We start from the raw sequence: 27,765 nt of genomic DNA, 5'->3' as shown, positions 1-27,765 counted from the left end.
TGGGTAGTACCTAATGCTGGCGCTTTTATGTTCACTGCGAAAATAACAATAAAAAATGGTACACCGCGAAAAGTGATTCTTTTACAGTGTGAGTAAAAAAACGGAAAATGAATACGATAGTAGTTAAGAACTACGTCGTCAAATTGGTAACTTGTATAAAGATCATTTAGTCCTTATTCCTTTCTTAGACGTTATTTATGTCATACTCACCACTGTTTACTATTTTTTCTTATTCCTTTTAATTTACTTACTATTTACTTACTATTACTAACGTAATTATCGAATCAATAACACTGATAAGGTATTGTATAGAAAATTATTATCTTCTCAAAATCTGTAACATACGACCTTTTCGTAATTGTATATACAACCTAGGTGATATCACATTGTAGATATATATGATTCTGGTGTTTTCTTGTTTTCGCAATTTCACGTGACGTCAAATACATTAGTTATGGAAAATTCAATGTGACATCTACCATAAACGTTTTTTGCGATACCCCTTTGTGACTCTTGTCGGTGAGCTGCATTTTTGTTGCCAGACGATCTCGGATTATACACAGTAGCAGGACATGTTCATCCTTGCAGTGCTCCTGATGTAACATCCGGGTTATTGTATTGCCAGTGCTTTAGTTTTTGTGTGTGAGGTATTGTTTTCATAATGCTTTTTTAATGTTTTTATGTGTAATCTATTTTATTCAGTTCGCTACATTGTCTTTGTAGATGGTCTTTGTTTACTGTGTACACGTTCAGGCCATGTTTTGGTATTTTGATAAATTTGAAATATCCCACTGCTGACGCTTTGGTATTATTTGCCGATATTTATGAATGTAAAATCCCAGATCACAACTTTAAACTTAGGAATAACTATGTGTATCGCGACTCAACATATACAAACTCCAATGAAAAAACATTAGGGTCGTCTTTTTTTAAATCACAACCATTAACAGTTTTAGTTTTAGGTAAGGTCTATAAATATTATTTCAGTAATGCGAATTTACATAATTGTCTCGACTAGATACAAGTAGTTGAACCAACTAATAACTTATGAAATATATATACACACACACAAACACGAAAAAAGTGTGTGCGAGTCGGGCCAGGGCTTCCCAATTACTGGCTTTGTTAAATTCCGTATCAAGCATGTATAAAGTTTGATATTAAACTTCCCTTGAGATGCTTTTTTTTGTATGATGAAGTTATGGTCAATATAGCGAAATCAAGGGAATCAGGATTCAAACGGTAATTACTCTTGCCCTACCGGTGCACCTGGTCCATGCTCCCAGTTTTTAGTGGAGTCCGAGTTGCTCATTTGCTTTTGTTACTTTATATGTATGATTTTAGTTACTTTGTGTTCTTTGTTGTCTATATCTGTTTTCTATGTCTGGTCTTTGTACCTGGATTACATTCTTTTGATTACTGCTACAATCTTGGTTCCCTTACTCTTACAAAAATCCATGAATAACGGCTAGACACATAATATACAAAAACACCAACGAATATGAAAAAAAAAAATAAGACGCACATAAAAACAAAATAAAGCGAGGAACCCGAACTCTAAAACAGAGAGCATGGATCAGGTCCTTCTTTTTTTCTCTTGAAACACCTGTCGAGTATGAATTGGCCTATTAAGATCTGTTTTGGTATGTACATAGTGTTATTGATAGCGGTTTAGAGAGATGTCTGTTTCTTTCAGATGTTGTCATAACATATTATAAACGTTTTTTTAGCCGTTAAAAAAGCCCTGCCTGCCTACCACACTTAACCCGTGGAAGGTTTATCAGTGTATAAGGCTATCTTATCAATTTTGGAACAAATAAGTCATTTTAGGAGGTTTTGGTATTCTTTCCGGGCTAATTTTTTTATGACAGCTATTAGCAGACAGCTTTTGCTCAATACAGCTGCCGAATTGTAGCCTCATGTACCCAAAATGTAACTTAACTGTGTAAATCAGAATTTTTTTGTGAACAATTGTGTACCAGTGCCTACATCTGTTGTTTAATTTTGACGTGTTATAGATAGTTATAAATGTCAGGGTAGAATGTTGGATTTTTAATATGGAAATCTTCCAACCAAAAGGTGACATAAGTATATGGATCGTTTTTTTTACTCTAAATTTTCCATCTATGACGTACGTAGGGAATAAAACTTTTGTAAATCTAGTTTGTGTGTCCTAGTTTTCTTTTCCTATTTCGTCTACCCAGACTTGACTTTTTATAAGAAATTCAACGGGTAGACGCTTATTCTACCGATACCTTGGTTCATGCTCCCAGTTTTTAGTGGAGTCCGAGTTGCTCATTAACTTGTGTATCTTTGCATGAATTATTTTGGTTTTTATATGTTCTTTGTTTTGTGTAACTGTTTACCTTGTTGGATCTTTGTCCCCGACTTGCGTTCTTATGATTTCCGCTCCTTGATTATTCTTCCAATAAAAAATGTCTACGACTCTTATTTTATAATTACAAAATTGAAAACCGGATTTTTAATGAAGTAGTTTCTTGCTTGTTCTTAGATTGCCATATACAATTATATCTTGTATTTAATTTGCCATATACAATTATACTCTAGCTCTAACGTTTAATTTTTGTTTATGTATGGTCATAAGCATCTTTGAAATCGATGTGATCAATGTTCTACAGTGATTACGCAGAAAAATTACATGAAACCATTTTATATCAATAAATTGAAAGCTAATGCCTGTTTACAAGAACACATAGGTAAACAAGAGAAGGAATGATAATGAATTCCAATTGAAGTACTTCATCAATTAGAACGAATGAATTATTCACTGATTGGAATTCTTCTGTGGTAACAACATGGTAAGTCACAATGGCTATACATTTTCCTGAAGCGCTTAACATGAACATGTTTATCACAAAGAGAAGAAAATTTCGGAATTATATGAAATAATATCTTCTCTTAGTGACTACTTGGATGTTTCATTACTTTTGAAGAAAGAATTTTTTTTAATAAAATGTTCTTTAGTTTGTGATTTGATATTAATATATTATTTTTTTTAAGAAATAAATCTTCTCTTGGTGACTACTTGAATATTTCAGCACCCTTAGAGATATTTTTTTAAATTAAATATTTTTTTTAAGTTTATGATTTGAACCAAGTTTTACTAAATGTCTTCGAATGCCTGTTTCTAAATGTCAACATTTTTCACATCCTTCGAATTCAATATTCATTGTTCATCGGACATATTAATTTTTAAAACCTTGTTAAAATTCTAGTTAGGAACATAAGTTGTGTTCAGCACTTAAGACTTAAGGTAGATCATATCTGATGTATTTTTTTTTTATAAAGTATATAGATCTTACTCAGTTTTCTCGAAGATGACTTTAAACAAGAATTGTATAATTCAAAAATAAAATACGTAGATCACTGAATATGATTTTGAGATAATTAATCCTGAGTGTATGTGATTTTTTACCTTATATATCGATTCTGTAGTGAATTTTGACTATTTCGCATGCTGTTACAAGCACTGATACATAGCATGTCTGAAAAATTAACAAAAAGAACACTTAAATGACATTCTGTCATATTTCAAAATGAAATTTGAGGGTCACTGATTTTTTTTTCTCTCATTAAAAAATCTTGAATTTAGCACTACATATCTATAGAATATTTTCCAGCTAATTATCTCCCCTTGGAAAAGGCTGTTTAATTTTACGGTACATAGTTAATCATCAAAATTATTTTCAAATAAAAATAACTTTGTTTTCAAATTTTCAAACACTGTTTGTTTATTCCAAATACATATTTCGGTACGATTTTGTAAGGAGAAAGAAAAAAATTACTTCGTGTAATAGGTTTGACTGCATTAATGAATAAAATAATAAAAATTACCGTTATATAAATAAACAAGAAGCAATACACTGGTGTGTGCGACTTCTGTTCTTGTATTTAAATCAAGTTAGGCTTTCTGATTTTTTCATTTTCTTGAAAGAAACGCTATTATTTTTAAGCCGATTATGATTCTATGTTTGTATAGAGTTTACGATGTCATATTTTATACACTGAAGAAAAAATTAAAAGTAGAATAACTTTCCGAATCAGGTTTATTTATAAATGTAAAACAAAATCTCATTGAAAAATATAATTAAAATGGAAAGACGGAACTCGCAACATTAGGTGAGCGAAACCTATAATTTAACTCTGTCGACAGCATATTTACCTGATCTAAATTGAATTTTGCTCATTAATAGTATACTTCCGACATTTTAATTCGTCGATTTTGTCATATTTTGTTTTAGTATGGACATATTCATCTTTGCATAAAAGAATTGGTGTTGGGTAAATTCGGACAAGAAGTATGGGACAAAATACTGTAAGTTTTTGTTGTAATAAAATAATTTTTATTCGTTAATCGTGTATAGAAGAACGTATTACATGTTTAGTGTTTTTTCCCTTTCATCTTTCGTCTACCCCGAATGTCACATTTCATGAGAAACTCGACAGACTGTTTTAGAAAAGCAGGGGACGCTTACCCTACCGGTGCATATGGTCAATGCTCCCAGTTTTCATTTAAATCCGGGTTACTCTTTAATATTGTTTCTTAGTACGTGTTACTTTGATTACTACATATTTTTGTTGTGTGTGTTTGTTTTCCCTGTCCAAATGCTCTACATTATGATCTGTTATTTTCTGTAGCGCCGAAGTGAATATTTTTTGTTTGGGTGACAACATAAGGTGTCATGATTAAAATTTCATGAAAAAAGGACCCAAACAAATTGCGATACGCACGGATGGATGAAATCCAAAACACATGGCCGCTAAAACAAATAGACAAAGGGTCAAATTGGGGCTACATTAAATTTTTGTACCAGTAAACCGATTAACAGAAGAACCGTCCTTGTAAAATATTTGAAAAAAAGTTGGAACATTGACATAGTGGTCCGTAAAACTGGACCTTCAGGTTCTGACCTAGGACCTTAACTTTTATTTATTTTGTTCCTGAACCGTTTTCATTGATATTTTATTGGGGTCTTTTCTTTCTGCGAGTGTATGATTCATTTTGAACTAAGAAGAGCCTAGGATTAACACGTTTTGATTGTAAGTTGTTAAGAATTTAATTATAAGTGTATTGGAACAGTATTTCGAAAAAGAAAAACAATAATAATAATGAAAATAAACAACACCTAGTCTTTAAAAGTGGCATATAAAGCTTTCATACATGTAATTCAAAATATAATAGTGAATATCGTCAAATTCAAATCTAAACATTATTCATTCTGGATGCTTGAGAAACATTGCAAAATAGAAAATAAATTAGTAAAAGAATATATGTATTTCATCAGCTACGACAGTTCTTATTATTCCAACCATAGCAATATCCATTGCTTAAAGTAAAAACAATATTTGATGACAATAGAATGAAAACTCTACTACAGCATTTTTATGCATGGGAATAATGACATTGTTTAATCGAACAATTGATTGATAAGACAACCAGATTTGTTAGAATAACAAGATTTTTGAATGTGTGATAAAAGATTTAATCATCACTTTTGCATCTTCAGCTTAGTACTTTTTTCACACCTGCAGTCAAATATTTGGGAACGGATTTTACAATACAATATTGTCTGCATGTCGAGTTTATTATTACGTTGTAAATGTGACCGTCTTTGTTCTATTATCGATATTTACGGCATGTACAGGAAGTTGTGTCTGTTTTTTTTTCGTATCTGTCTTTATGCGCGGTAGACGTTATGTCGCGAACATCCCCAAATGATCGAAGTGTCAAATACATTAAAAATTTGGAAAACTATATAATAATACAAAACTTCCAATTGCACGACCCGAACCCCTGAACAAGTTTCAGCTTTATAGGTTTGCATAACAGTTTATAACAAAAAAGATCGCGGAAATTTATTCGTAATTTTAAAGTCATATATTTGCTGAACGTTTTTCCGTTTCAGACGAAAAACACTTGATTTTGTATTATTCGATTTTGGTTGTAAAAGAACATTGTCTGAAGTGCTCAGCTTGAAAAATTAAATCGTAAAATTATAAATCGTAAAAATGACAATTATCAGTTTTAGACCAAACGCCTCTTTGTATGAAGATACATCTCTGATAGCAGTCCTGTTTCCTCAGATCTGCAATCCTTTAGATATTATTATCATCACATCATTTCCTACTGTAAACTATGCGTCGAATTCACAAAAAAATCATAAGAGTAAAGTTGATCGTAAGTAATGACGTCACAACCTAAAATAGTATTGTGACGTCACAATTTACGATCAATTTCACTCTTACGATTTTTTATCTAATATGATGTATAGTGTTGTTTATCCTAGTTCCCGGGACTACGTTCCAGGTATTAGCTACTAGCAATACACTCTCACGTATCCTAACAGCTGATTTTAATCAGATTGGTGACTTTCCTACCCTGCGATCAATGACAAAAAAATGTGCACTGCGATACACAATTAAGACGTGAAATAAGCCCTCAAGCTAGGACACTGTACGGATGCTTGCTGATTTACAAAAGCAAGGATATGGAACCAACCATGAAAAGTCTCCAATACGTTTCCGTAATTATATGAAGTTTCCAATTCAAAATTGCCTTACCTAATCAATGACAACATGTGTAACGGACAGTAACGACAGTAAAGTTTAAATTATACGCTAGTCTTTCCTTTATCGAGAGACAAATATTAGAAATTATTTTATTAGATATACAGTTTAGCTTCAATTTTACAGAAAAAGGCAAGAAATAAGGGTAGTGAAATAAAGAACCTTAATTGTGTCCTTGTTATACATTACATGTATAATAACGGTACCCGACTCAACCTTCCAAACCAAGATTTCTTTGGACTTTCAGAAAACTTAAATTCAGTCAATAAATTTATGTGCACATGTACTTTAAATATTGTAATTTGTATTGTTAAATTGCATATATGTTTTAAGGTGACAATCCAGTTGTTTCGATATTTATACTAATAACATTCTAATTCTGATTCATATGCATAAATCCAGATTATGGCCGACGGCAGAAATGCTAACATATACCATATCGAGATTCAGAATTGTCAACTTTCCTTTTATCTGTGGCAACATCCCTTCGGCTCCTGCGTATGGAGTGTTCATATCACAACTCATACGTTATGCCAGAGCTTGCCGAAACTACGCAGACTTCTTGTATCGCGCTAGAACTCTAACAAATAGGCTTCTGGAACAGGGTTATGTTCCTACAAGATTGAAGTCATCACTACAGAAGTTTTATGGTCGTCATCATGAACTCGTGGATCGTTATGGTGTACCCATCAGCACAATGAAAACTGATTATTCAACGGGTCATAGTTTTCCTTTCCTCGTTTGTCTACCCCGGACTTGACTTTTTATGAGCAACTCGGCGGGTGTTTCTAGAAAAGCAGAGGACGCTTACCCTACCGGTGCACCTGGTCCATGCTCCCAGTCATTAGTGGAGTCCGAGTTGCTCATTTACTTTTGTTACCTTGTATGTATGATTTTAGTTACTTTATGTTCTTTGTTGTGTATGTCTGTTTACCATGTCTGTTCTTTGTCCCTGGATTACATTCTTTTGATTACGCTATAACCTTGGTTCCCTTGATTACTCTTGCATAGCTTAATCCACGTGGCTTAATCACTAATTCATTACCGTGCCTTCTAATTGTTATGTTGTGTGGCAGGCTTTAGAAAAAAAATGAGTTTAATGACTTTATTTTTTTGTCTATGGGATGTGGTTTAATTTGTTAAATATTGGGTGAAGGAGCGTCTTTTTGAGGTTCGGTATAGAAATACCTCCGATATCGAAGAGCGCTGTAAACAAGTTCAAGGTAATGTCAAGTCCGTACCGGTCGTTATTATACAGTTATTAAATGGGTTGGATGCAATAGACCAGAATATTTGTCCTGAGGTACTGAGAATGATCAAGTGTTTTATTGCACGAGGCCAAACGGCCGAGTGCAATAGAATACTTGGTCATTCTCAGTACCAAAGGAAAAAATGTTCTGGTCTATTGCATCCAACCCATTTAATAACTGTTTTATTACCTAATTTGTCTATGAGATAGAATAAAGAATGGAAATGGGGAATATGTCAAAGAGACAACCATTCGACCAGGAATAGGAAATTGACCGCTCCATGTTTACGAATTGGCAGACGAGAGTCACATCTACGTTTTTACACACGAGTTTTTGTGTGTAAATTCCAATTCAATGAAGCGTTTAAAAAAAGTTTAGCGAATCAAGGGGCTTAGATAAAGGTCATTATGGGGTCAGTGCAATAGACTCCTCAAGGAGACTATTGCACCATGCAATAGTACATCGACAGTGCAATAGACCGCCCTGTCCTGAATAAATTTTGAAAAATAGAGTAAAATATGTGTATATTTAATAAACAAGATAAAACCTTATAATTAGGTAATAAATTTGTATATGTGTAACATACTGAATATTGCGATCGGGAACCAGTCTAAGTGTTGTTAAATGTTTTCTTCCGTATTGCCCTGTATAATATGCCAAGGCAACGTAAGGACCCACTTTGGTTTTCGAGGTGAATGCAACTTGTCATTGGATTTTGTATATGACAAATATAAAATAAATTTATTAATAACAAATTTTTAATCTTTTTTATTATCTTATATCTTTATTTATATTATCTTTACAAAGATGTAAAACAACAAAAAGCTCTTATTATTTCATCTATTGTTTTGATATTAAAATCAAATGATATTACAGTGATATATGTTAATAAATATGTAATTACATATTGGCTCTGTTATAAGTTTGAGGTCTGTCATATTGGCCGGGGCGGTCGTATTGGTCCCGAGGCATCGCCAATATGAAATTACATATTTATTGACAATTTTATTAACCAACTCGACTAGATGATTTTGTATAAAATGGAAGATTTTTTTTGTGTTTCTGCACCTTTTAGTTCTGGTGATCAAAGTTCATGAAATCCAATTCTAACTCAAAATGGCGGTGTTAAACGACCGTAAGTTATGATGCCGTATTTGCCCTGGTTTGGTCCATATTGGCCCTCTTTTTCATATTATAAATGCCCGGTTTGAATTCATATCAATTGGCCAGTTTTTGACATAATGTAACATATTTTGGGTAGTTGGTTAATAATGTTTTTTATTATCCACATTTCAAATCTACTCAGATGAACAAATTGGTTTAAATTTCCTTTGCTGAAAAATTCAAAGCAGGTGTCTAAATGAAGTGGAGATTTTACTTGGATTTAATTTGGAAGATATAAGGCAGTTCAGTTTCGTGTTGATACGACAGAGTAGCATAATTTTTAGCTTTACCTAGGGCAAATCTGTACAACTTTGTTATTAATCGGATGATGTTCCTCATAGTGAAAACTAGAGGAAAGCGGCGGGACATATGACAAGTCATATCTGTTGCAGCCTCCGGTTTAGTTACAATCCTTTTAAAACACAGAGGTTTGCACAAAGATTAACCAAATTAGCATACAGTGTAATTGTATATTTATGATTCTTCATCTTTAAAATTAAAATTTTTCGCCCGTAAGCTCAAGTTGAATGCAATTTAAAATCGCTTACAAATGACGGTCTAACCACGCGTACTTTACTAGCTAGCCATTTAGGGTTTAGTTTGAGAATTTTAAATTTTTTTTTGAGGGGGGGGGCATATCCGGTCTTTTTTTACTGACCATTATAATTATTATTCACCACAAGCAGTTTTGACCTATATAACTGCTTGAGTTCAGAGTTGACACAACCTCCACCCAGTACTCCACATCAACATAACCACATGAAGGGGATTGGTCAAGAAGTTTTGTCACCTTATATAGCTCATCGCTCACCAATCCCTCATTATAACCCCTATAACGGCGGCTGTTCTGATAAGTTTCATGTATTTTAACTTCAATCCTTCATTCAGCCATTATAGCAAAATTCATAAAACTTTTTTAAGGCGGACTATCCATAAATATCATTCAATAAGATTGTTGACTTTTTGTTTACAACCGTGAGTATGCCCCTTTTTATTGTCAAACAACCGTCAAACGGAGTTGATTCGGTAGTTAAGGAGGTAGACCTAGGGTAAGGGACATAACTCATGAAATCAGTGATATGTTTGTATTATATTCAATTTCACCAAAGCCTCTCAAGCTTTCGTTTGAAGCAGAATAAAATGAATCTAAGTTAATTAGATGCTTACATAAAATTGATGTAAAATGCTGAATACAAACGTTTGAATGATTTTTAAGAGTTGTGTCCCTACCCTAGGTCTACCTCCTTAAGTCTCTATGAGGCAAATACTTATATCAACATCAAAAGCCTAATTTTCTCTTTTTAATTTGGTTGAATATGCGCTGATACTTGACCATATACACCGGATAAGGCTCATGGCCTTGAGCTTCTTGATAAGGAAAATTGTAAAAGGTCTACTGTGTCGTAATGTACTCATAACAGCTGTACCAGGTGGTGCATTGTCTTATATGCTGATAGAATGAGTCACACCCGTTTGGACCACCACCATGCACATGCTGAGAATTTTTTTCTGGGCTGTGTAAGAGTCCTAGGTGACTGTCTCATAGACGATGCCTCCGTACGACTTGCACCCGTCCCACACATTATTGATGCTGAATCGGAAGAACGTGCCTCCTCCTCGAATGAATTGAAGTCTTCAACATAAACAATATCAATGACTGGTCCGCGAAGAATAAACAACCGAAGTATTGGATCTGTTCATTTTCTTTTACCAGGGTCGTCTGCATGTGAACTCATCAGTCCCTTTCTTTTGGGTGTTGGAACTGAACTACATGCTTCCATTTGTTTTGATGGTGTTCTTCGGTTTTTGTTTTCACGTTTCATGACTTTATTATGTCTTATATGTAAAGCTTTTTTCGCAAATCTCAATTAATGGCATTAATAAAACTTCAGAAGGAAGTAGTGTAAAATTGGTCAAATACAATGAGATGATTAAGTATCCGGACTTTTTCCTTTTTGTTAATTCGTTTTATTCGTTATTGAGTTCTATGAAATTGTTTAAGTGCAGTATGTCTGTGTCTGTGTGTGTGGGTGTATGTGTCTGTGAAAGGTGAATTGGGAGTTCATTTATAAAACGTCATAATTCAATGATCACCATCCCATATTCATACTCATTTTGTGGTAAAGTTGTTATCAATACTTGCGCATTCCCAAAATCATTTCATATGGTACAGAAGAATGTTAAATATATCACTTCTACTTGTTATTTTTGGCACACCTTTTGATCGGCTGCAGAATACTCAAAATGACCTTTTGTTTCACCTGCAATACTCATAAATTGCCCTATCAAGTATTTTGTTGTGGCTATAGATATGAAATAAATAGAAATTGCTGAGTTTACGCATAGTTTATTCCTAAATGACAAAAACTTTGAAAAAGTCAGAACTAGATTTATATTCAGAGTAAGTTTATTTTAACATCCCTTCTTTTCCTCTCTTGTTTGCGTATTTCTGATTCCATCATAGAATTTTTGTATTTTGAAAACCGATATTAATATATAAACTTCACATAATATTACTTTGCACGTTGTCGACAATATGGTTGACTTCCGGGATAAATTCAGTCTTTCATTGATTACCTGTCTCAGATATAATGTAGTTAACTGGACAACGGACATTTTCTTTTAATCAGGGAAGAACAACGTGATTCCATGAAGTTAACTATACTACTCGCTGTAACTTTATGTTTAACAAGTTTTTATTTTCGAATAAATGACTGTCACAAAACAGAGGGCTCGAGAAATTTTCAATTCAGTTAGAAGCCTTACAGGTAGATTTAAGATAGATCTTTCGAGTGTATTAAACATAGACTACAGCCAAATGTCTAATGGGATTGATCATACATATAACAAGGTCTGGAACCTTGACACTTTTGATATAGCTCTTATGAAGTGTTATTTGAATTAAATGACTGACACAATGAGGCGCATTAGGCCAGGAAACGAGGATAAAAATGATGCAGTCAATCAAATATCGCATTTATTCAATGGATAGTAACAACTTGCATACGGTTTTATGTCCCAAATGACATTCGTGACAACCAGAATCATTAAACATTTTGAAATCTTTTACAATTTGTCCATGTGAACTACGGTGCCTTTTATTCATAAAATGCGTCATAAACACAGTGTCATCGTAGGTTTGTTACAAATGTTAAGTGTCAGTCCCTGTAAGAATCGGACAGTCGGTAAAACATGGTATGAAAAAAAAACATCATTTTGATATTGTAATTTGACTATTTCCACCACCAGAATCATGGAAAAAAGACAATATTTTCCCTATCATGTTGGTGCATTGAGTTATAATATCATTAAAATGCACTGAAAATGAACATTTCAAGGGCAGATAACTCTGTCAAAATTTAATTTTTCTAACATTCTGTTGAAAAATTCTGAACAAAGCCAGTGAGCAGAGATCAAATAACGGTCTTTTCAAATAGGGAAAGCATCCTTGAGTGAAATTATATTGTCAGATCAGTGGAGTTTTGACATGCATGTTTCTGATTTTTCCCATTTTGCCAGATTTTTACACATACTTACACTTAATAGTTAGAAGGAAATGCAATAGAGTTACCATGGCATTTTCTTGTTAAGAGGACCAATTGTCCGTAATTTTGCAAGTAGGCAATTGCCTTATACGGCAATTCAGACATCTAATTTACTCAAAGTGTCAATTCAATAGTGTCTGTATTTTAGGGAACCAATAATAAAAGTAGTATAATTAAAACGAGTACAATATTTTTCGTTTTAAGTTGACAAATTGGTTTTGGGTTTTATAGTTTGTTAAAAGGAAATTGATAAAGATTACAGTTATAGATGCATCAAAAATATCTAAGTGTACGTTATATATATATATATATATATATATATATATATATGTGTGTGTGTGTGTGTGTGTGTGTGTGTATATATATATATATATATATATATATATCTAATTTTAGAAAACTTACTCAATTTGTCTCAATTATTTTTTATATTTTTTGTGATTTTATATGTAAATCGTATTAATAAAAGTAAATATAAGACATAATAAAGTTATGAAATGTAACTTTTTTGCTCTTGTCTCTTGAAATTCGAAAGTTGAACATGTTCAGCCATTTTGTCAGATTTTAGACGTCTCTGGTTTTTTCAAGGCATTAATATTTCTTCCCAGTAAACCCCGCTTTTCTTTTCATAATTTCATTAAACACACCAAAAAAAAATGTTGTTTTTTTTTTCCTAAGACAGGAAAAACAGACACACATAACAAAGAACATAAAAAACAGACACACACAACAAAGAACATAAAATAACCAAAATAACATGTACAAAGAAATAAAAACTAATGAGCGATTCGGACTCCACTTAAACTGTACTTTCCCTGGATATATGAGGATGTTGGTATTACCAGTAAATGTTTTAATTTATTTGTTAAAAAAAGCAGAGGAGGCAATTTTTTCTGGGGCATCTTTTCAACGCTTACAGTGATAATTAGAGAACAATGATCAGTTTATTTTTTTTTTAAATTTTTCACGAGTTCGAGTCTTTGTTGATGCAGATTTTCTTTTTCTGGGATTACCTCTATTTAACTTAATAGTACATTAGAGGCTTTGAAATTATCACGATGAGCTAATCTAAAAAGAATAATTTTTATTATCAAACATGCTCAACATGTATATTTAGTTAATATATGGATTTTAATTCTCTAAACAACTGCAATAAAATATAAATCAAATCAATTTGTTTCATCTTCACTTTTGTTTAGCAAATTATTTAGAGAAAAACAAATTATGTAATAAATTTATATCAAGAAACACATCTCAGATGCATTCAGCGGACGGAATGAATAATAAATAATAGTACATTTGAGGTTTAGTATTTTCATTTTCATTGACTCAACCGGCCTAATAAATGTAAACTATTCACTTGTGACATTTACTTAATTACTGAAGACATGTAGCAAACCATTAGGTTAACACATTTGGACCCTTTAGAATGCCACTGGTGCAATACACATTATCCAAACCAAACTACTCAGTTACGGCTTGCATTGAATACTTACTACTCAAAACGACTTTAACATCAAGTCAATATGCTTTTGTGTTCTATAGTTCCATAGTTACATTAATAACAAATGTAGAATTTGTATTTCCGATTACTTAATGTTCTTAAAAGAAGACCTGGCATACATGTAGAGATAATCATATATCGCACAAATATATAATTTAAGTGACTACAATTACTTTAACATCCGCCAATACAAAGTAAATCCAAAAAGACAATAGAATTTCATAAATCGTGCACGCAAGTTTCATAGCAAGATACAATTAGACTATTGTACTGTAATTCCCAAAACCAATTAAGTTAACCGTTTCATATTATATACATGACAATGGCTGAAATATTTAAATGGTTCATATAGAAACATAATTGAAAGGAATTTCCGAAAATCAACACAATACATGTCATAGACGAATGGAATTTTCGCAATAAAGCTTGGAAATACAATCAGTAATTGTACATAGTATATAGTTTCTTGCAACAGTAATACTGGATACTTCATATTGTCAAGAAAGACATTTTCAGGATTAAACCGAGATTTATCAGACAAAACACCTTTACCAAAGCTACATGCATGAATCGATTACCTTACACAGTTAGCCACACCGCAACATAAAAATATGTGTGTAAAGGCCTCAGCACTTATCGTTTTTTCCCGTTGTATTATATTCAGATATATAGTATATACTAATTAAGAGTAACTTCAGGAAGAAAAATATTATGTACTGGCATAACGACTTAATTTACTCTATATCTCATATTTGAAGTATTGCTGCTCGGGCGTTAAACCCCAAACAATCAATCAATCATATTTGAAGTAGTTGAAACTTTCATCTTTATTGGTGGTTTTGATTTTTTTGTTGAGAAGTATGTAAATCTAAAGAACGTTTATAATTACAGGGAGAATTCAAAGTTAGATGAGAGCACAGATTTCTTGGTTTTTCAATCTTACACTGATGAGAAAACTTTTGCCTTGGTAGGAGCAGTTTGTGAAGTCTCTGGTCAGTATAAGTAAATGCCGTTACTACCTTTATTGCTAGTGAAACTAATTTTAACATTAAACAAATGTAATTTCATTTAAGAAGACAATTGATTAAACGGTTTTCCAATTTAATTTATGCTTAAAAGAAAAAAAGTTTTAAGTAACGTAAAATACTCATTTAACACAAAAGTCTTTTTTTTATTTTGCTGTGTTGTGTGTTTTGAGAATTGTATTCACAGATACAAGTTTAACGTCGAATATATATCTATCATATACTTTAGTAAACATTTGATATTATGGACGTTGATCTAGGTTAAGGGACACAAATTTTACAAATCATTGGAACGTTTGTAATCAGCATTTTACGTCAATCTTATGTAAGCATCAAAGTAACTTGGACTGATTTCAATCTGTTTCAAATTAAAACTTGATAGGCTTTGGCGAAATTAAACATATCACCGATTTCAAGAGTATGTATCTTGCACTAGGTCTACCTCCTTAAGTAAAATATATTTTTATGTTACACATTCTTTTAATGAAATAGTCAATAGGGAGTTGCAACTAACCAAACCGTGAACACTACAGTATATAAGCTTGTGCACGTTTGCATATAACTTATTCGTTTTACAAATGGTATTTCAGGTATTCCTTTGAACACAGTCTTGGAGGTTTTCGGCGAGTATTTTGTACAGTACTGCTTCCGACATGGATATGATCAATTACTAAAAACACTCGGTAAAGATTTCACTTCTTTCATACAGAATCTAGATGCTCTACATGCTAACCTTCAGCGAACATATACAAAACTCCGTCCACCATCATTCAGGTAAGTGCATTGAAGTAAGTTACTGAGTCTACCATTCTTTAGGCTAGTCGAAGTGGTATACACCCACTAAACTACTTTCATCATATTTTAGGCAAGTGTATTAAAGTTGGATATACAAGTATGTGTACTATTACAAGTACAATTTTTGGTATAAAACATATCCACGTAACTATTTGGCAACTATCTTAGCAAATACATGACAATGTCCAGCATCTGTCAATGAGACTCAACTGCATTTTTTTACATACAGTTCTAGAATGGTATGAACTTCCAATATACCCCATAACTATCTCTCATTCCAAATTATCACCATTATCATTTCCCATAGCCCATGGAAAAAAACCCATCCCCATGGATTCCCCATTGCTTTTTTTTTATTAGATATTTACATAATCCAACTGAATATTATATTTGTAGATTCTGATATTCATACATTTTAACAGATGGTGTCTCTGCGGGTGGCGGGAGAAGTTTCGGAAGGCTGGGGGCGGTGGATGTTGGGCATTTTAGGGATACCAGGTTAAACTTAAATATCATAACGATACTGGTATTTATGTAGTTAAGTAGCAGTCTTAGTAAGAATCATGCAAGATCTTAAAAATGTGATACACCCCAAAAAAGGCTACATATTTTTATTTTTGTTATTAAGTTGTTTTATGGGTCTATACTATGAAATTATTAATTATTCATTCAAATCTGCCTGCTCTTAGGAGATAATCAACATTGAAAAAACAATAGAGTCTATTGTATTTGAGTGGCATTTACAGAGTTATCTCCCCTAATTTTGAAATCTACAGTGCATTCTATATAATTTTTATCTCCTAAGAACACGGGATATATGAAAAACTGAATGTGAATTTCTGTTTACTACGGAAATTCAAACAAAATATCAAAAATAAAAATATGTAGGCTTTTTACCCATGAATCACATTTTGCATGATTCTTAGCTGGAGTGCTACTTAAGTACATTTCTTTTATCGAATAATAATATTTTCTTTTATTTTTGAATGAATTTAATATTATTATATATTCAGGTGTGAAAGAAAAGACGAAAACTCTGTATATCTGCACTATTTTACAGAAAGAACGGGGTTGCATCCCATAGTTTTAGGTAACCAATTTGTTTTTGCAATAAATTCGTAGCACCAAATAAGAAAAAATGCAACAATTCAATCTAATTAAATACTAAAACTATTTAAAACAAACTACGTTTGGATAATTTCCTAGCATGACTTTGACATATAAAAAGGATTATTTTTATCAAAGCTGAAATAATTTTGTTAAAAAGTTTTGCATTTAAGTTTACATGGCAAACTACTCCTATACATGAAACTGCAATTATTTGCTCTGATGCCGTTAGAAGTAGGTTGATTATTTGTACGTTTCTATGACACGCGATCATATCTATTAGAGAAGCATAGCTTAATTACATAGAATTTGAATAACATTGTATAAGTTGTATAAGTTGAAACTAAAGGTAGATTTTATCAAAATTGATAAATACTGAATATTTGTGATACAGATTTTAACATGTCATGTTCATTGTATCATATATTTTAACCATACTTCAAGTATAGTCGCCCCGTGGAGGTCCGGGTGTTAAAAGAATAGGCCTGCAGCAGCGCTAAGCTTGTCGTAAAAGGCGACTAAATAGTGCTCAGAACCCTAGCCGGGGGTTAGGGCGCTCTGCTCACAGAGCAACTGGGATGTATGCCCCAGGTGATGGAATGGGATACCCCTGGCGTGTGACATGCTGGGGTTGTCAGGCTATAATACGGAAAACCTGACCGCAAACCAGAGTGGTGCATCTTGTTGGGAAAGATGCCACGTGCCTCGCACGTTAAAGAAGCCTACTGTGGTATTCTCCCGGAGTAGGAAGCATAGGGCTCCGCCACAGGAGGCTAAATTGCCCGACCATACCCACATCTCCCTATTTCCAGTGGCAATCAATATTTGTCGACCCCATTGTCTTTGTGTCCCATCCCCTTTTCATTTCATCATCATTTCATGTTCATTTTATCATCAATTTCATGTTCATCGTCTGAATATAGCTGAAATATTGCTGCTCGGACGTTAAACCCCAACAAACAAACATCAAGTATAGTCTATGAAGGGGTGCGATATCAGGTATGCGATATAGGTCTAGTGATGCGATATATTGTATGCGATATAGGTCTAGCGGTGTGATATATTGTATGCGATATAGGGTTGATATAGGCTTTAACCAAACGCTTATAATGCATATACAAAGTTTTATTTTAATCTAAATATATGATATAGGGCATTATTAACTGATGACTTAAAATACAATGTAAATTGCCCCTTTAATACAACAGGAGGTTTTAGCAACCATAATTTATACAGGGCAATTGCCCTGTATTAATTTAATACAGGGCACATGCCCTGTATTAATTATGGCCCTGTATAAAAGCTAAAGAATGCATTAAAAACCTAATTTGAGAAGGTATCAGCAAACTTGGTATATTAATATAGATCTATATAGAAAAGAACAGTTGGGGTGAATAAATGCATCAAGAGATCTGGAGTGTTACAGTCTTCACTAGGAAATATGTCATACTGAGCTGTATTTAAAGGTTTGTACAGATAACTCCTGTTATTTTAAGTCATCAGTTAATAAAGGGATCATAAAATGGTTATTTTCATATTAATCCTGTATTATGTTCTCGTACAGTCGTATTGGGTTTCGACCACTTGTATTGGCCCTCGGCTTCGCCTCGGGCCGATACAAGTGATCTCAACCCAATACGACTGTACTTGGACATAATACAGGATTAATATGAAAATAAACATTTAATAACCCTATAATAAAGCCTAAGAGAATCTCATAATTGGTAAAATAAATATGTATTTGTCACATTAAGTGGATATCGCGAGTAGACATACATCTATAATCAATGTGAAGGAAAATAAAAATACTTAATAAAAAAATATCAGCTAGTAAATGAAAGAAAGATTGCATGTCTCTAAAATTTAAAAACTAACATGGTATACACCAATCTCAAAACAAGAGTAACTTTGTATTCTGACAGGTGTAGTGAAAGTGGTGGCAAGAGAAATTTATAATCAAACGGCAGAAATGGAGGTGATTAGCATATCAAAACAACCGATAGAGGGCGGGCTAGACCAGGAACACGTGACGTTTGTGGTCAAACTTGAAGATATTGGCAAAAACAGGAAATGTGTAACCGATCTTAATATGTTTCAGACAAATGGTTGTAATGCAGGGATAACTACTAAGCATATTTGTAACGCATTCCCATATCATATTGTTTTTGACGAGGATCTCAGAATCAAACAATGTGGGGATATGATTCCAAAACTGTTGAAAAAATCCATAGAGGCAGATACCTCAATGATGACGTTATTTGATATAATTCATCCACCAATGAAGTTTAAAATAGAAAACATACTGACGTTCATTAATAGTGTGTTCTATCTTAGTGTGAAAGCAAATTCTGCTGACAACCGGTTAGTGTTGCGAGGTAAGTTGATTGCCAGACTGCATTTGGTCGAACTCTAATACTTAGCATAAAAAGCTTGAGAAGAAAACTTTCATTGATCAACCAAAAAATTCGAACAGATTTTGCCAATTAGGGTCAGGCTCTGTACGAATCGGGCAGAGGGTGAAACATGGAATGAACATAAAACATCATTTTGATCGTGTAATTTGACTATTTGCACCATCAGAATCAAGGAAAAAAGACAACATTTTCCATATCATGTTGGTACATTGGGCAATAATTTCATTGAAATACACTGAAAATGAACATATTTAAAGGGCAGATATCTTTGTCAAAAACCTCATTTTTCTGACATTCTATTGAAAAATTTCTGAGCAAAACCAGTGACGCAGAGATCAAATAATGTTTTTTTTTCAAATCTAGAAAGCATCCTTGAGTGAAATTTTATTGTCAGATCGGTAGGTTTTTTATATAAATGTTTCTGATTTTTCCCATTTTGCCTGATTCTTACAAACACTTACTCCGAACAAACATTGTTTTAACTGAAAAGGGCGATCATGGAAGACCCATGAAGTAGAGGCAGTAGGTGATATATGCCAAATTATGCTTTCAAATAGTTTCACAAACACTTGTTTTTTTTTTATAGAAAAGAATGCCACCTTCTAACAACTACAAAAGAAGCCCAAGAAATCTGAAATCAAAGGGAAATAACTCTTTGAAGTTGATTTATTAGGAAATTGAACATTTATTCCAAGTCATCCTCTTGACATCATAATAAATTTCATATTACACTGGAACAAAGCAATTGTTGGGATTAAATTTACTAGGTGCCACCAATATCTAGGGATCTTCCTGGTTTCTTCTATATGGGCAATCTGGACACATGTAGAAAATGTTATATATCGGATGCCCACAACCAATAACAAATGTAAAATGTTTATTCCTATGTCCGCAAACTGAATGGACATATGATAAATAATTCTGGTCAAATACTTCTGATTCATATCAGAATTATGACAAAACTATTTCAGTTGGTTTTTTTCACTTGTTATTGAAAGAACCATGAAAATGTTATATCTACAATAATAAGTTTACTTAAACTTTAGTGGATATTGGCGATTTTCAAACAAAACCACCATGTTTTTCAAATTTCAAATCTTTTAACTATGTGAAACCTCAATTAAATAGTAAGGTCACCAATACTTTCCTTCTTATCAATGTGTACCATTTGAATTGGCCAGGGCAAATGAAGTGGATTTCAGACCTACAGTTGATAATGTACATATGTTCACCTCGCCTTTCAAGTCTTTTGGAACTGATGCAGCGTAACATTTATCTCTCAGACATACCTCTTTATGACGTTACCAGGGAGTTAATTCTACTGAACCAACAGAGAATTGCGGAAATAGATATTGCGTGAGTTTTTACGTCGTATTATATGGATGGCTTATGAATATTTTGCACACAAAACCAATACCATAGAATTAGAAATAGGATTTTAAATTTACTCACACGGGCTTGGTGAAATGTATTTTTAGTAACATATATGTTCGCTAGGCAATAGGAACCTCGGAAAAAAAATCAACCCAAAAATAATGCATACAAGGCAACAAAAGTGAATGAGCGACTCGGACTCCCCTAAAAACTGGGAGCATGGACAAGGTGCACCAGTAAGGTAATCGTAAGGTAAACAATTCAACAAAGGCAGCTACGTGTCTGATCAAAATAATGAAAAGGAAAATGACCAGGATTCGAACGGAAACCAAAAAGAACATAACTCAGGGATAACGACTGGACAAAGAAAAAAGACACGCACAACGAACATAAAATGACCAAAATGGAAAACAAGTAAATGAAGTAGTATAAAAATATAAATAAGGTATCTGATTCCGATGATGAAATTTGACTAGAACTTCTTGTTTAATATTCGTTTTAAGTCGTTGTCAGTACAAGAAAAACTAAAGAAAAAAAAACAAAGATGTCCGCAAAAAAAATCCTGAAACAAACATCACTGGGAATAAAGGATGCCAAACATAATGGTGGACGGATTAAGCGATATTCTATATCCATTAGCAGAATTTCACGCTGTTCTAAGGAACATTTGTTCGACACCGCGAAAGACTATAATGTAATCAACAGCATTCAATCCGAGTCACTAACTTTACTCCAATTCAAGCAATAGTCCATCTTTGTATTATATTAAGTTCAGTTGTCGTCAAACTTAAATTTCTTATTTAGTAGGTATACACATACCATGCTTTAAAAATTCAGGACTTGTATGTAATATAAACAACAACGGGTTGAGTAAATCATTGATCTAAGCGGATCTATCGTGTTTCTGTGGTTAAAAGAACGCAGAAATTAAATCGATAAAGAAGATACAATGTGCATCTTACTTGACATTTCCTTGCATTTCTATTCAAGAAAAAAACTAGACGAAACCACTGCTGAGCTGAAAGTGACATCAAAGTTATTGGCCGAAGAAAAGTTGAAAACGGACAACTTACTTTTCAGAATGTTGCCACAAAAAGTTGCAGACGATCTTAAAAACGGAAGAGTCGTCCAAGCAGGTAAGACTGACAATAATGGTGGAATAAAACAGGAAGTTTAACTTTACAATTGTATTTGTGTGTTAATAACTCCAGATATCATTCGAGTTGTGCTGATGTATTTCGAAAGAGTAATCAAGGGAATCAAGATTCTAGCGGAAATGAAAAGAATGAAATCCAGTGACAAAGACCAGACATGGAAAACAAACGCACACAACAAAGAACATAAAATAACAAAAATAATGCGAACAAAATAGCAAGAGTAAACAAACATCTCGGACTCCACTATAAACTAGGCGCGTGGACCTAGTGCACCGGTAGAGTAATCGTTCTCTGCTTTTCTAGAAACACGTACCGAGTTGCTCAAGCAGTTGTGAGTTGCTAATTAGTTACAATAATGCACGTTTCATGTGTCAGTTTTCTAGTACGTACAAGTTCCGGATCTTTACTTCTGTATGGGATCTACCGTTTATGTTTTGTAGAGAAGTTTAAAGCTGTGACGATATTATTCAGTGATATAGTGACATTTACTAACATAGCAGCTGCTTGTACCCCAATGGACATTGTTAAAATGCTTAACGACTTGTATCGACGTTTTGATGCCAAAACAAGTGATCATAATGTATACAAGGTATGTATTGACGTTTTAGTGCCAAAACAAGTCAATACGATGTTTTCAGGGTATGTATAGACGCCTTGGTGCCAAAACCAGTGAACCTGATGTATACACGACGCTTTGACAGAAAAATGAACACGATGTTGGCAGGGCATGTATCGACGTTTTGATACCAAGACAAGTGAACATGATATCATGATGTATACAAAGTACACTGTATGTATCGAAGCTTTGACAGAACAAGAGAACATGATGTATGCAAGGTATGTATCGAAGTTTTGATGCCGAAACAAGTCAGCTCGATGTTTACAGGGTATGTATTGACGTATTTGTACCAAAAGAAGTCAACAGGATGTTTACAGGGTATGTATTGACGTGTTGCTGCCAAAACGAGTCAACACGATGTATGCGTCGACCTTTCGATACCAAAACAAGTCAACATTAAGTTTAGAGGGTATGTATCGACGTTTTGGTGCCAAAGCAAGTGAAGTTGATGTTTACAAGGTATGTAAAATCAAATAAGTTCTAGTCGAATTTCATCATATGTGTCAGACTTTTTAATCGATCTCAGATGAATTCTTAGACCTAGGAGAATGTGTACGATGTCAAGGTATCACAAATTTACATAATGTATTTTATCAATGGTTTGTCAGTGGCCAATTAAAACATTATTATGTATAAAAGTAGCCGGATGTTACGACGTAATATAAGTAAGTAATACTCTGCTGACATAACTTTTAACTAGCTTTACACTTTCCATTTTTTGTGTGAAATTAACCACAGTGATAGTATTGTTCAGTCTTTTCCACATGTAAAAAATTCCCGAGCTTCAGTGAATCAACTCACTGAATAATATATTTCTGGGAATAAACACTATTATAAGGCATGCATATGGTAAGCCAAAGTGGACAAAAATGAGTATTTTCTAATATTAAAAATGATTTTTTAATATTACAAATTCATTTTCTGATATTACAAATTAGATTTTGTATATCACAAAACACTTTTTTATTATTAAAAAATCATTTTTAATATTAAAAATTCAATGGATTTCTAATATTAAAAAAAAACGATTTTTTAGTATTAGATAATGGATTTGTTGTATTCAATTACGATTTTTGTAATAAAGTATTTCTCTAAAATAAAAAAAAAATCGTAATTGAATACAACAAATCCATTATCTAATATTAAAAAATCGTTTTGTACTTTTACTTTTGCTATATTGCAAAATCAGTCACATTTTGTAATATTAAAAAATGTGACTGATTTTGCAATATAGCAAAATGATTTTTTAATATTACAAATCCATTTTCTAATATTACATATTCAATTTATAATATTACAAAACGTGTGATGTTTTATAATATTATGAAACGTGTGATGTTTTATAATATTACTAAATCAGGACTTTGTAATATTAGAAAATGAATTTTTAATATTACAAAATGAATTTCTAATGTTAAAAAATCTTTTCCAATATTAAAAAAATGATTTTGTAATATTAAAAGTTCATTTTCTAATATTACAAAATATTGATTTTTGTCCACTTTGACTTGCCATACATGCTCACAACTTATCTTACAACAGATGAAGTGTATCGATAAAAAAGTTGGGTCCAGCAATGGGTTTAGCACAGGTATTACATGTAAAGCTTTTATACAGCAAAGTTACTTGTACGCTAAAGATGCGTTCTTCTTAAAAAAAAAGCAAAAAAACAAAAACAAAAAAAAACAAAAACAAAAACAAAAAACAAAAACAAAAACAAAAACAAAAAAACATGAAAACAAATACATAAAAAAAACAATGTTTATATGTTGGAAGACTCTCTTGAAATATCTTGGTAAGTTACCAATTGATTTAATCTAAATCTAAAATCTACCTTAACCTCGGTAATATCTGTAATGATAGATAGGTCATAGGACATAGGGCAGGTTCATAGGAATCGAAGCATTGCAAAAAGTAATGGGGAACCAAGGTTGACTGAACATAAAGTAATCTACCAAAAAACAAGTTAGGTGTTAAACTAAAAATGGTTTAAATAACAAAACAATCCATCGACTTTAAAGTAACATGCCTTCACTATTTCAACATGATTTGTTGTGATTGATCAATTTTCATTCAGTAAGTTTAATCATTTAGGTTGAAACAATTGGAGATGCATACATGGTGGTAAGTGGTGTCCCGGAAGTGAAGAAAATACATGCGCAACCAGTAGCTAATTTTGCTCTAGATATGTTGACAGAGGCGATGAAAGTAAACTCGCCTGCTACTGGCAAACCTCTACAGGTAAATTTGTAAATTCTTGTATATGTTCTACATACACTTGTAGACAAGTTGATATTTGCAGACAATTTGAAATAAATGCACAATTTCACTTTCAGGTTCTACAATCAATCGCTTAATGCTTGCGGTATTTTTCTCACTTGCACTGTAATGGGTATCGCTGGAGGGGAATAGCATGCCTACACTTCCATCTGATATACTGATGTTTTCAGGAATTCATATTGCAAGCGCTTCAGTTTTTTATGTGTGCTGTTTTCCTTATCTTCAGCTTATAAATGTGTTTTTTTTTCTGTCGTCTACATCGTATATGTAGTTTCTGTTCCCTGTTTTCACGTTATTGACATGTGCTTGGATGTTGGTATCTTAATCTTAAATATATGACAAACATATATATTTCAGGAGTCTTCGAATTGTCGCTCTTTTTTTAAATTCCAAAACCCAATTTTAATTCACAGAAACACAACTTGAACCATCCAATGTCGTTTAGGTAATCAAGACTCATTTTCTTATAATATTTGACTGTATATGTTTAGATACGAGTCGGATTTCACAGCGGTCCTGTGGTAGCGGGTGTTGTTGGTGAAAAAATGCCTCGTTACTGTTTATTTGGAGATACCGTTAATACAGCTTCACGTATGGAAAGTCATGGTATTCCTGGTAGAATACATGTTAGCCCTTCTGCTTACAGGTAAAGTAAATAATCTGGTTCTCCTCGGCTATTTACACAACAGACAAATAAACTAGCCTATAACCAGTTTTTGGGATCAACTATGTTTTCTATCGATACAGTTTTAAATTACTAGCAAAACTTACCATTTAATTTTTTTCTTTTTTTTTTCTTTTTTGTTTTTTGTTTTTTGTATTTTTTTTTTTTTGTGTTTGTTTTTTGAAAGTCTATAAAATTATGAATTAGTTATAAGTAGGAGTAACCAACTCTTAGCTCAAAAGAACTGGTTTTTCGTTCCTTCTCCATTCTTTATGATGCTCTTCCAAGAGCTTCTATGCATTGAGTATGCATCGTCCGTTATTTATGAACATGTTTTGTCAACATTAATGAGTCTATATCGCGATGAAGATTTAATTCTTTCGGTCTTCATCGTGCCCTTCTACAGAATTCGTAATGTTTTATCAGTCAATTTTTTTCTCAGTTTTTTTGTTGTTGTTTATTTGGATTTTATTTCTGTTTGATTGGTTGCCTCGCGAGATACTATCAATTAGAAATCCTTGGGTTTTTTTTTTTTTATTATTATTTTTGCTTGTACGGTATAAAATGGACAGATAGATCGAAGTTTTCAACTTACATAAGATGTAGTGTATCGGTAATCATAATAGTTATATAGTGTAAGGCAGATAAATTTGCATTTTATCTATTCATCTTCCTGGTTTCCAAATGCTAATTCTCTAATTAATTCCTCGTAGTCTTTTGAAGACATTTTTTTAAAGAATTATTTTTTTTGAATAATTGCAAACCCCACTAAAGATTATAATTAATCAACGTACTTGACAGAAAGAAATCTGCATTTAATGAATACCGACCACGTGTTATCTCCCATTTAATAACCGTAAATAGAACTGTGATATGGAAGGAAACAAAACAAATTTATTTTCTTTGATCAGGGTAGAAAATAAAATAGAAAAATGGTTTCCGCGCAAATCGTTCAGGATCTTTTTGTAAAACATTTGATAAGTTATGTATATATTACACTTTTTTTTTCAATTAGTTTATTGAAAAGTTATGACTATGTGTTCAGAGACAGAGGACAAATAGAGGTCAAAGGAAAGGGTCTGCAGCACACGTATTTCCTCTTAGGTTTGAAAGGAAAGACATTGGCGGAACCAGACGATAATGTTCGAACATTGCCGATGCTACATAAAGACGTTCAAATTGCGACAAGTATTAAAACTGATCAAAACGTACAAACATTCAACGAAAAAGGAGAGAATTCTGTGGACAATGATCAGCCAAAGCAGACAATGGAGAAACAAAAAGTTTCTAGCAGTGCTTGTCTAATTTTATGATCGAACAAGCATTTTGAGAACATTACTTCAGGAAAAGTGATATAAATGTTTCAGCATATCAAAATGCATTGATAAAATCGAGAAACTTCAAATTGTTACAAAAAATAAGGAAAGAGTAATAAAAACCAAACCACGTGTTGAAAAATGTTGTCTCCGAAACAGATGTTCTTCTAAATCCCACGTCAATCAAACACGCTACTACATAACCCTATCTATGTCTGCAACCGCAATAATGTTACTTTTTACTGCATTATAAAATTGTAAATAGATGTATTGTTCTTTCTCACAATCATGCAGAAACTGATTATTCATCGATCTGGTATTTAATCTTTAGGTGTCCATATATATTTTAAAGTCTTTTTTAATTGTCCTTAAGAAAGGCTTATATTAGGAAATAATTTTTGATGATATATAGTAAAATATTGTTTCATGGTTGTAAATTTTCTTGTTCTTTGTCATAATTTAACAAATCATTGCCTATAAATGTCTCATTAGACTTTCACTTTTCACTTTTATTTTAATCATTGTCTCTGGGACATTCTGACGCTGGCGGGTATCTAACCAAAATATATTTGAGCACAAATCATGCTTGCATCATGTTATTTTGTTTTACCATAATACTTAGGAAGAACAATACTTTAATCCAAGAAAGAAATTTAGTCTTGCATTTTATTAACATATAAAATATTTTTGATGGAGGTTTTTGTCCTTCCAGTGGTTGTAAAGCAGCAGTCTGTATATCAAGCAGGCAGTCATGTCAAATAACCACCAAACAAGTTCACTTTTATTCTCATTCAGAAACAGTTACCGACCACATAACCAATCCTAATTTGTCACTCAGTTGTACTTTTGAGATAAAAAGTATCCAGCTCCAAGCAGGGCAGACGTTCATTTCCTCTCTTACTAACCGCTGCATACAGGCCTTTTTTTAAATTCTCGGGCGTTATTCAAATCATACGTCGTTTG

At 32.7% G+C, this 27,765-nt stretch overlaps 1 protein-coding gene across 1 annotated transcript; it reads left to right on the top strand.

The window, feature by feature from the left end:
• Positions 1 to 2,696: 2,696 nt before the first annotated feature.
• LOC148627989 (guanylate cyclase soluble subunit beta-2-like) lies at positions 2,697 to 27,157 on the top strand. The gene is made up of 12 exons (XM_088582795.1): positions 2,697 to 2,819; positions 4,263 to 4,336; positions 14,943 to 15,043; positions 15,667 to 15,850; positions 16,885 to 16,961; positions 18,901 to 19,353; positions 20,574 to 20,748; positions 21,757 to 21,902; positions 22,364 to 22,512; positions 24,637 to 24,783; positions 25,314 to 25,468; positions 26,502 to 27,157. The coding sequence occupies exons 1-12, from the start codon at positions 2,817 to 2,819 to the stop codon at positions 26,797 to 26,799; spliced, it is 1,962 nt and encodes a 653-aa protein (XP_088438921.1). The 5' UTR covers positions 2,697 to 2,816; the 3' UTR covers positions 26,800 to 27,157.
• Positions 27,158 to 27,765: the final 608 nt, after the last annotated feature.

Source organism: Perna viridis, chromosome 1, assembly GCF_037379345.1.
Source record: "Perna viridis isolate PV_CMFRI_1.1 ecotype Kerala chromosome 1, ASM3737934v1, whole genome shotgun sequence".
Classification (NCBI taxonomy): Eukaryota; Metazoa; Mollusca; class Bivalvia; order Mytilida; family Mytilidae; genus Perna; species Perna viridis.
The sequence above is the reverse complement of the archived record's forward strand: the minus strand, read 5'-3'. Positions and strand labels throughout refer to the sequence as shown.

Excerpts from the sequence above, each read along its gene's own strand:
- LOC148627989 (XM_088582795.1), top strand. Across the intron at positions 4,337-14,942 it reads GAAGTATGGGACAAAATACT|GGAGAATTCAAAGTTAGATG; the intron begins GTAAGTTTTTGT and ends TTATAATTACAG. Across the intron at positions 20,749-21,756 it reads ATTGCGGAAATAGATATTGC|AAAAAAACTAGACGAAACCA; the intron begins GTGAGTTTTTAC and ends TTTCTATTCAAG.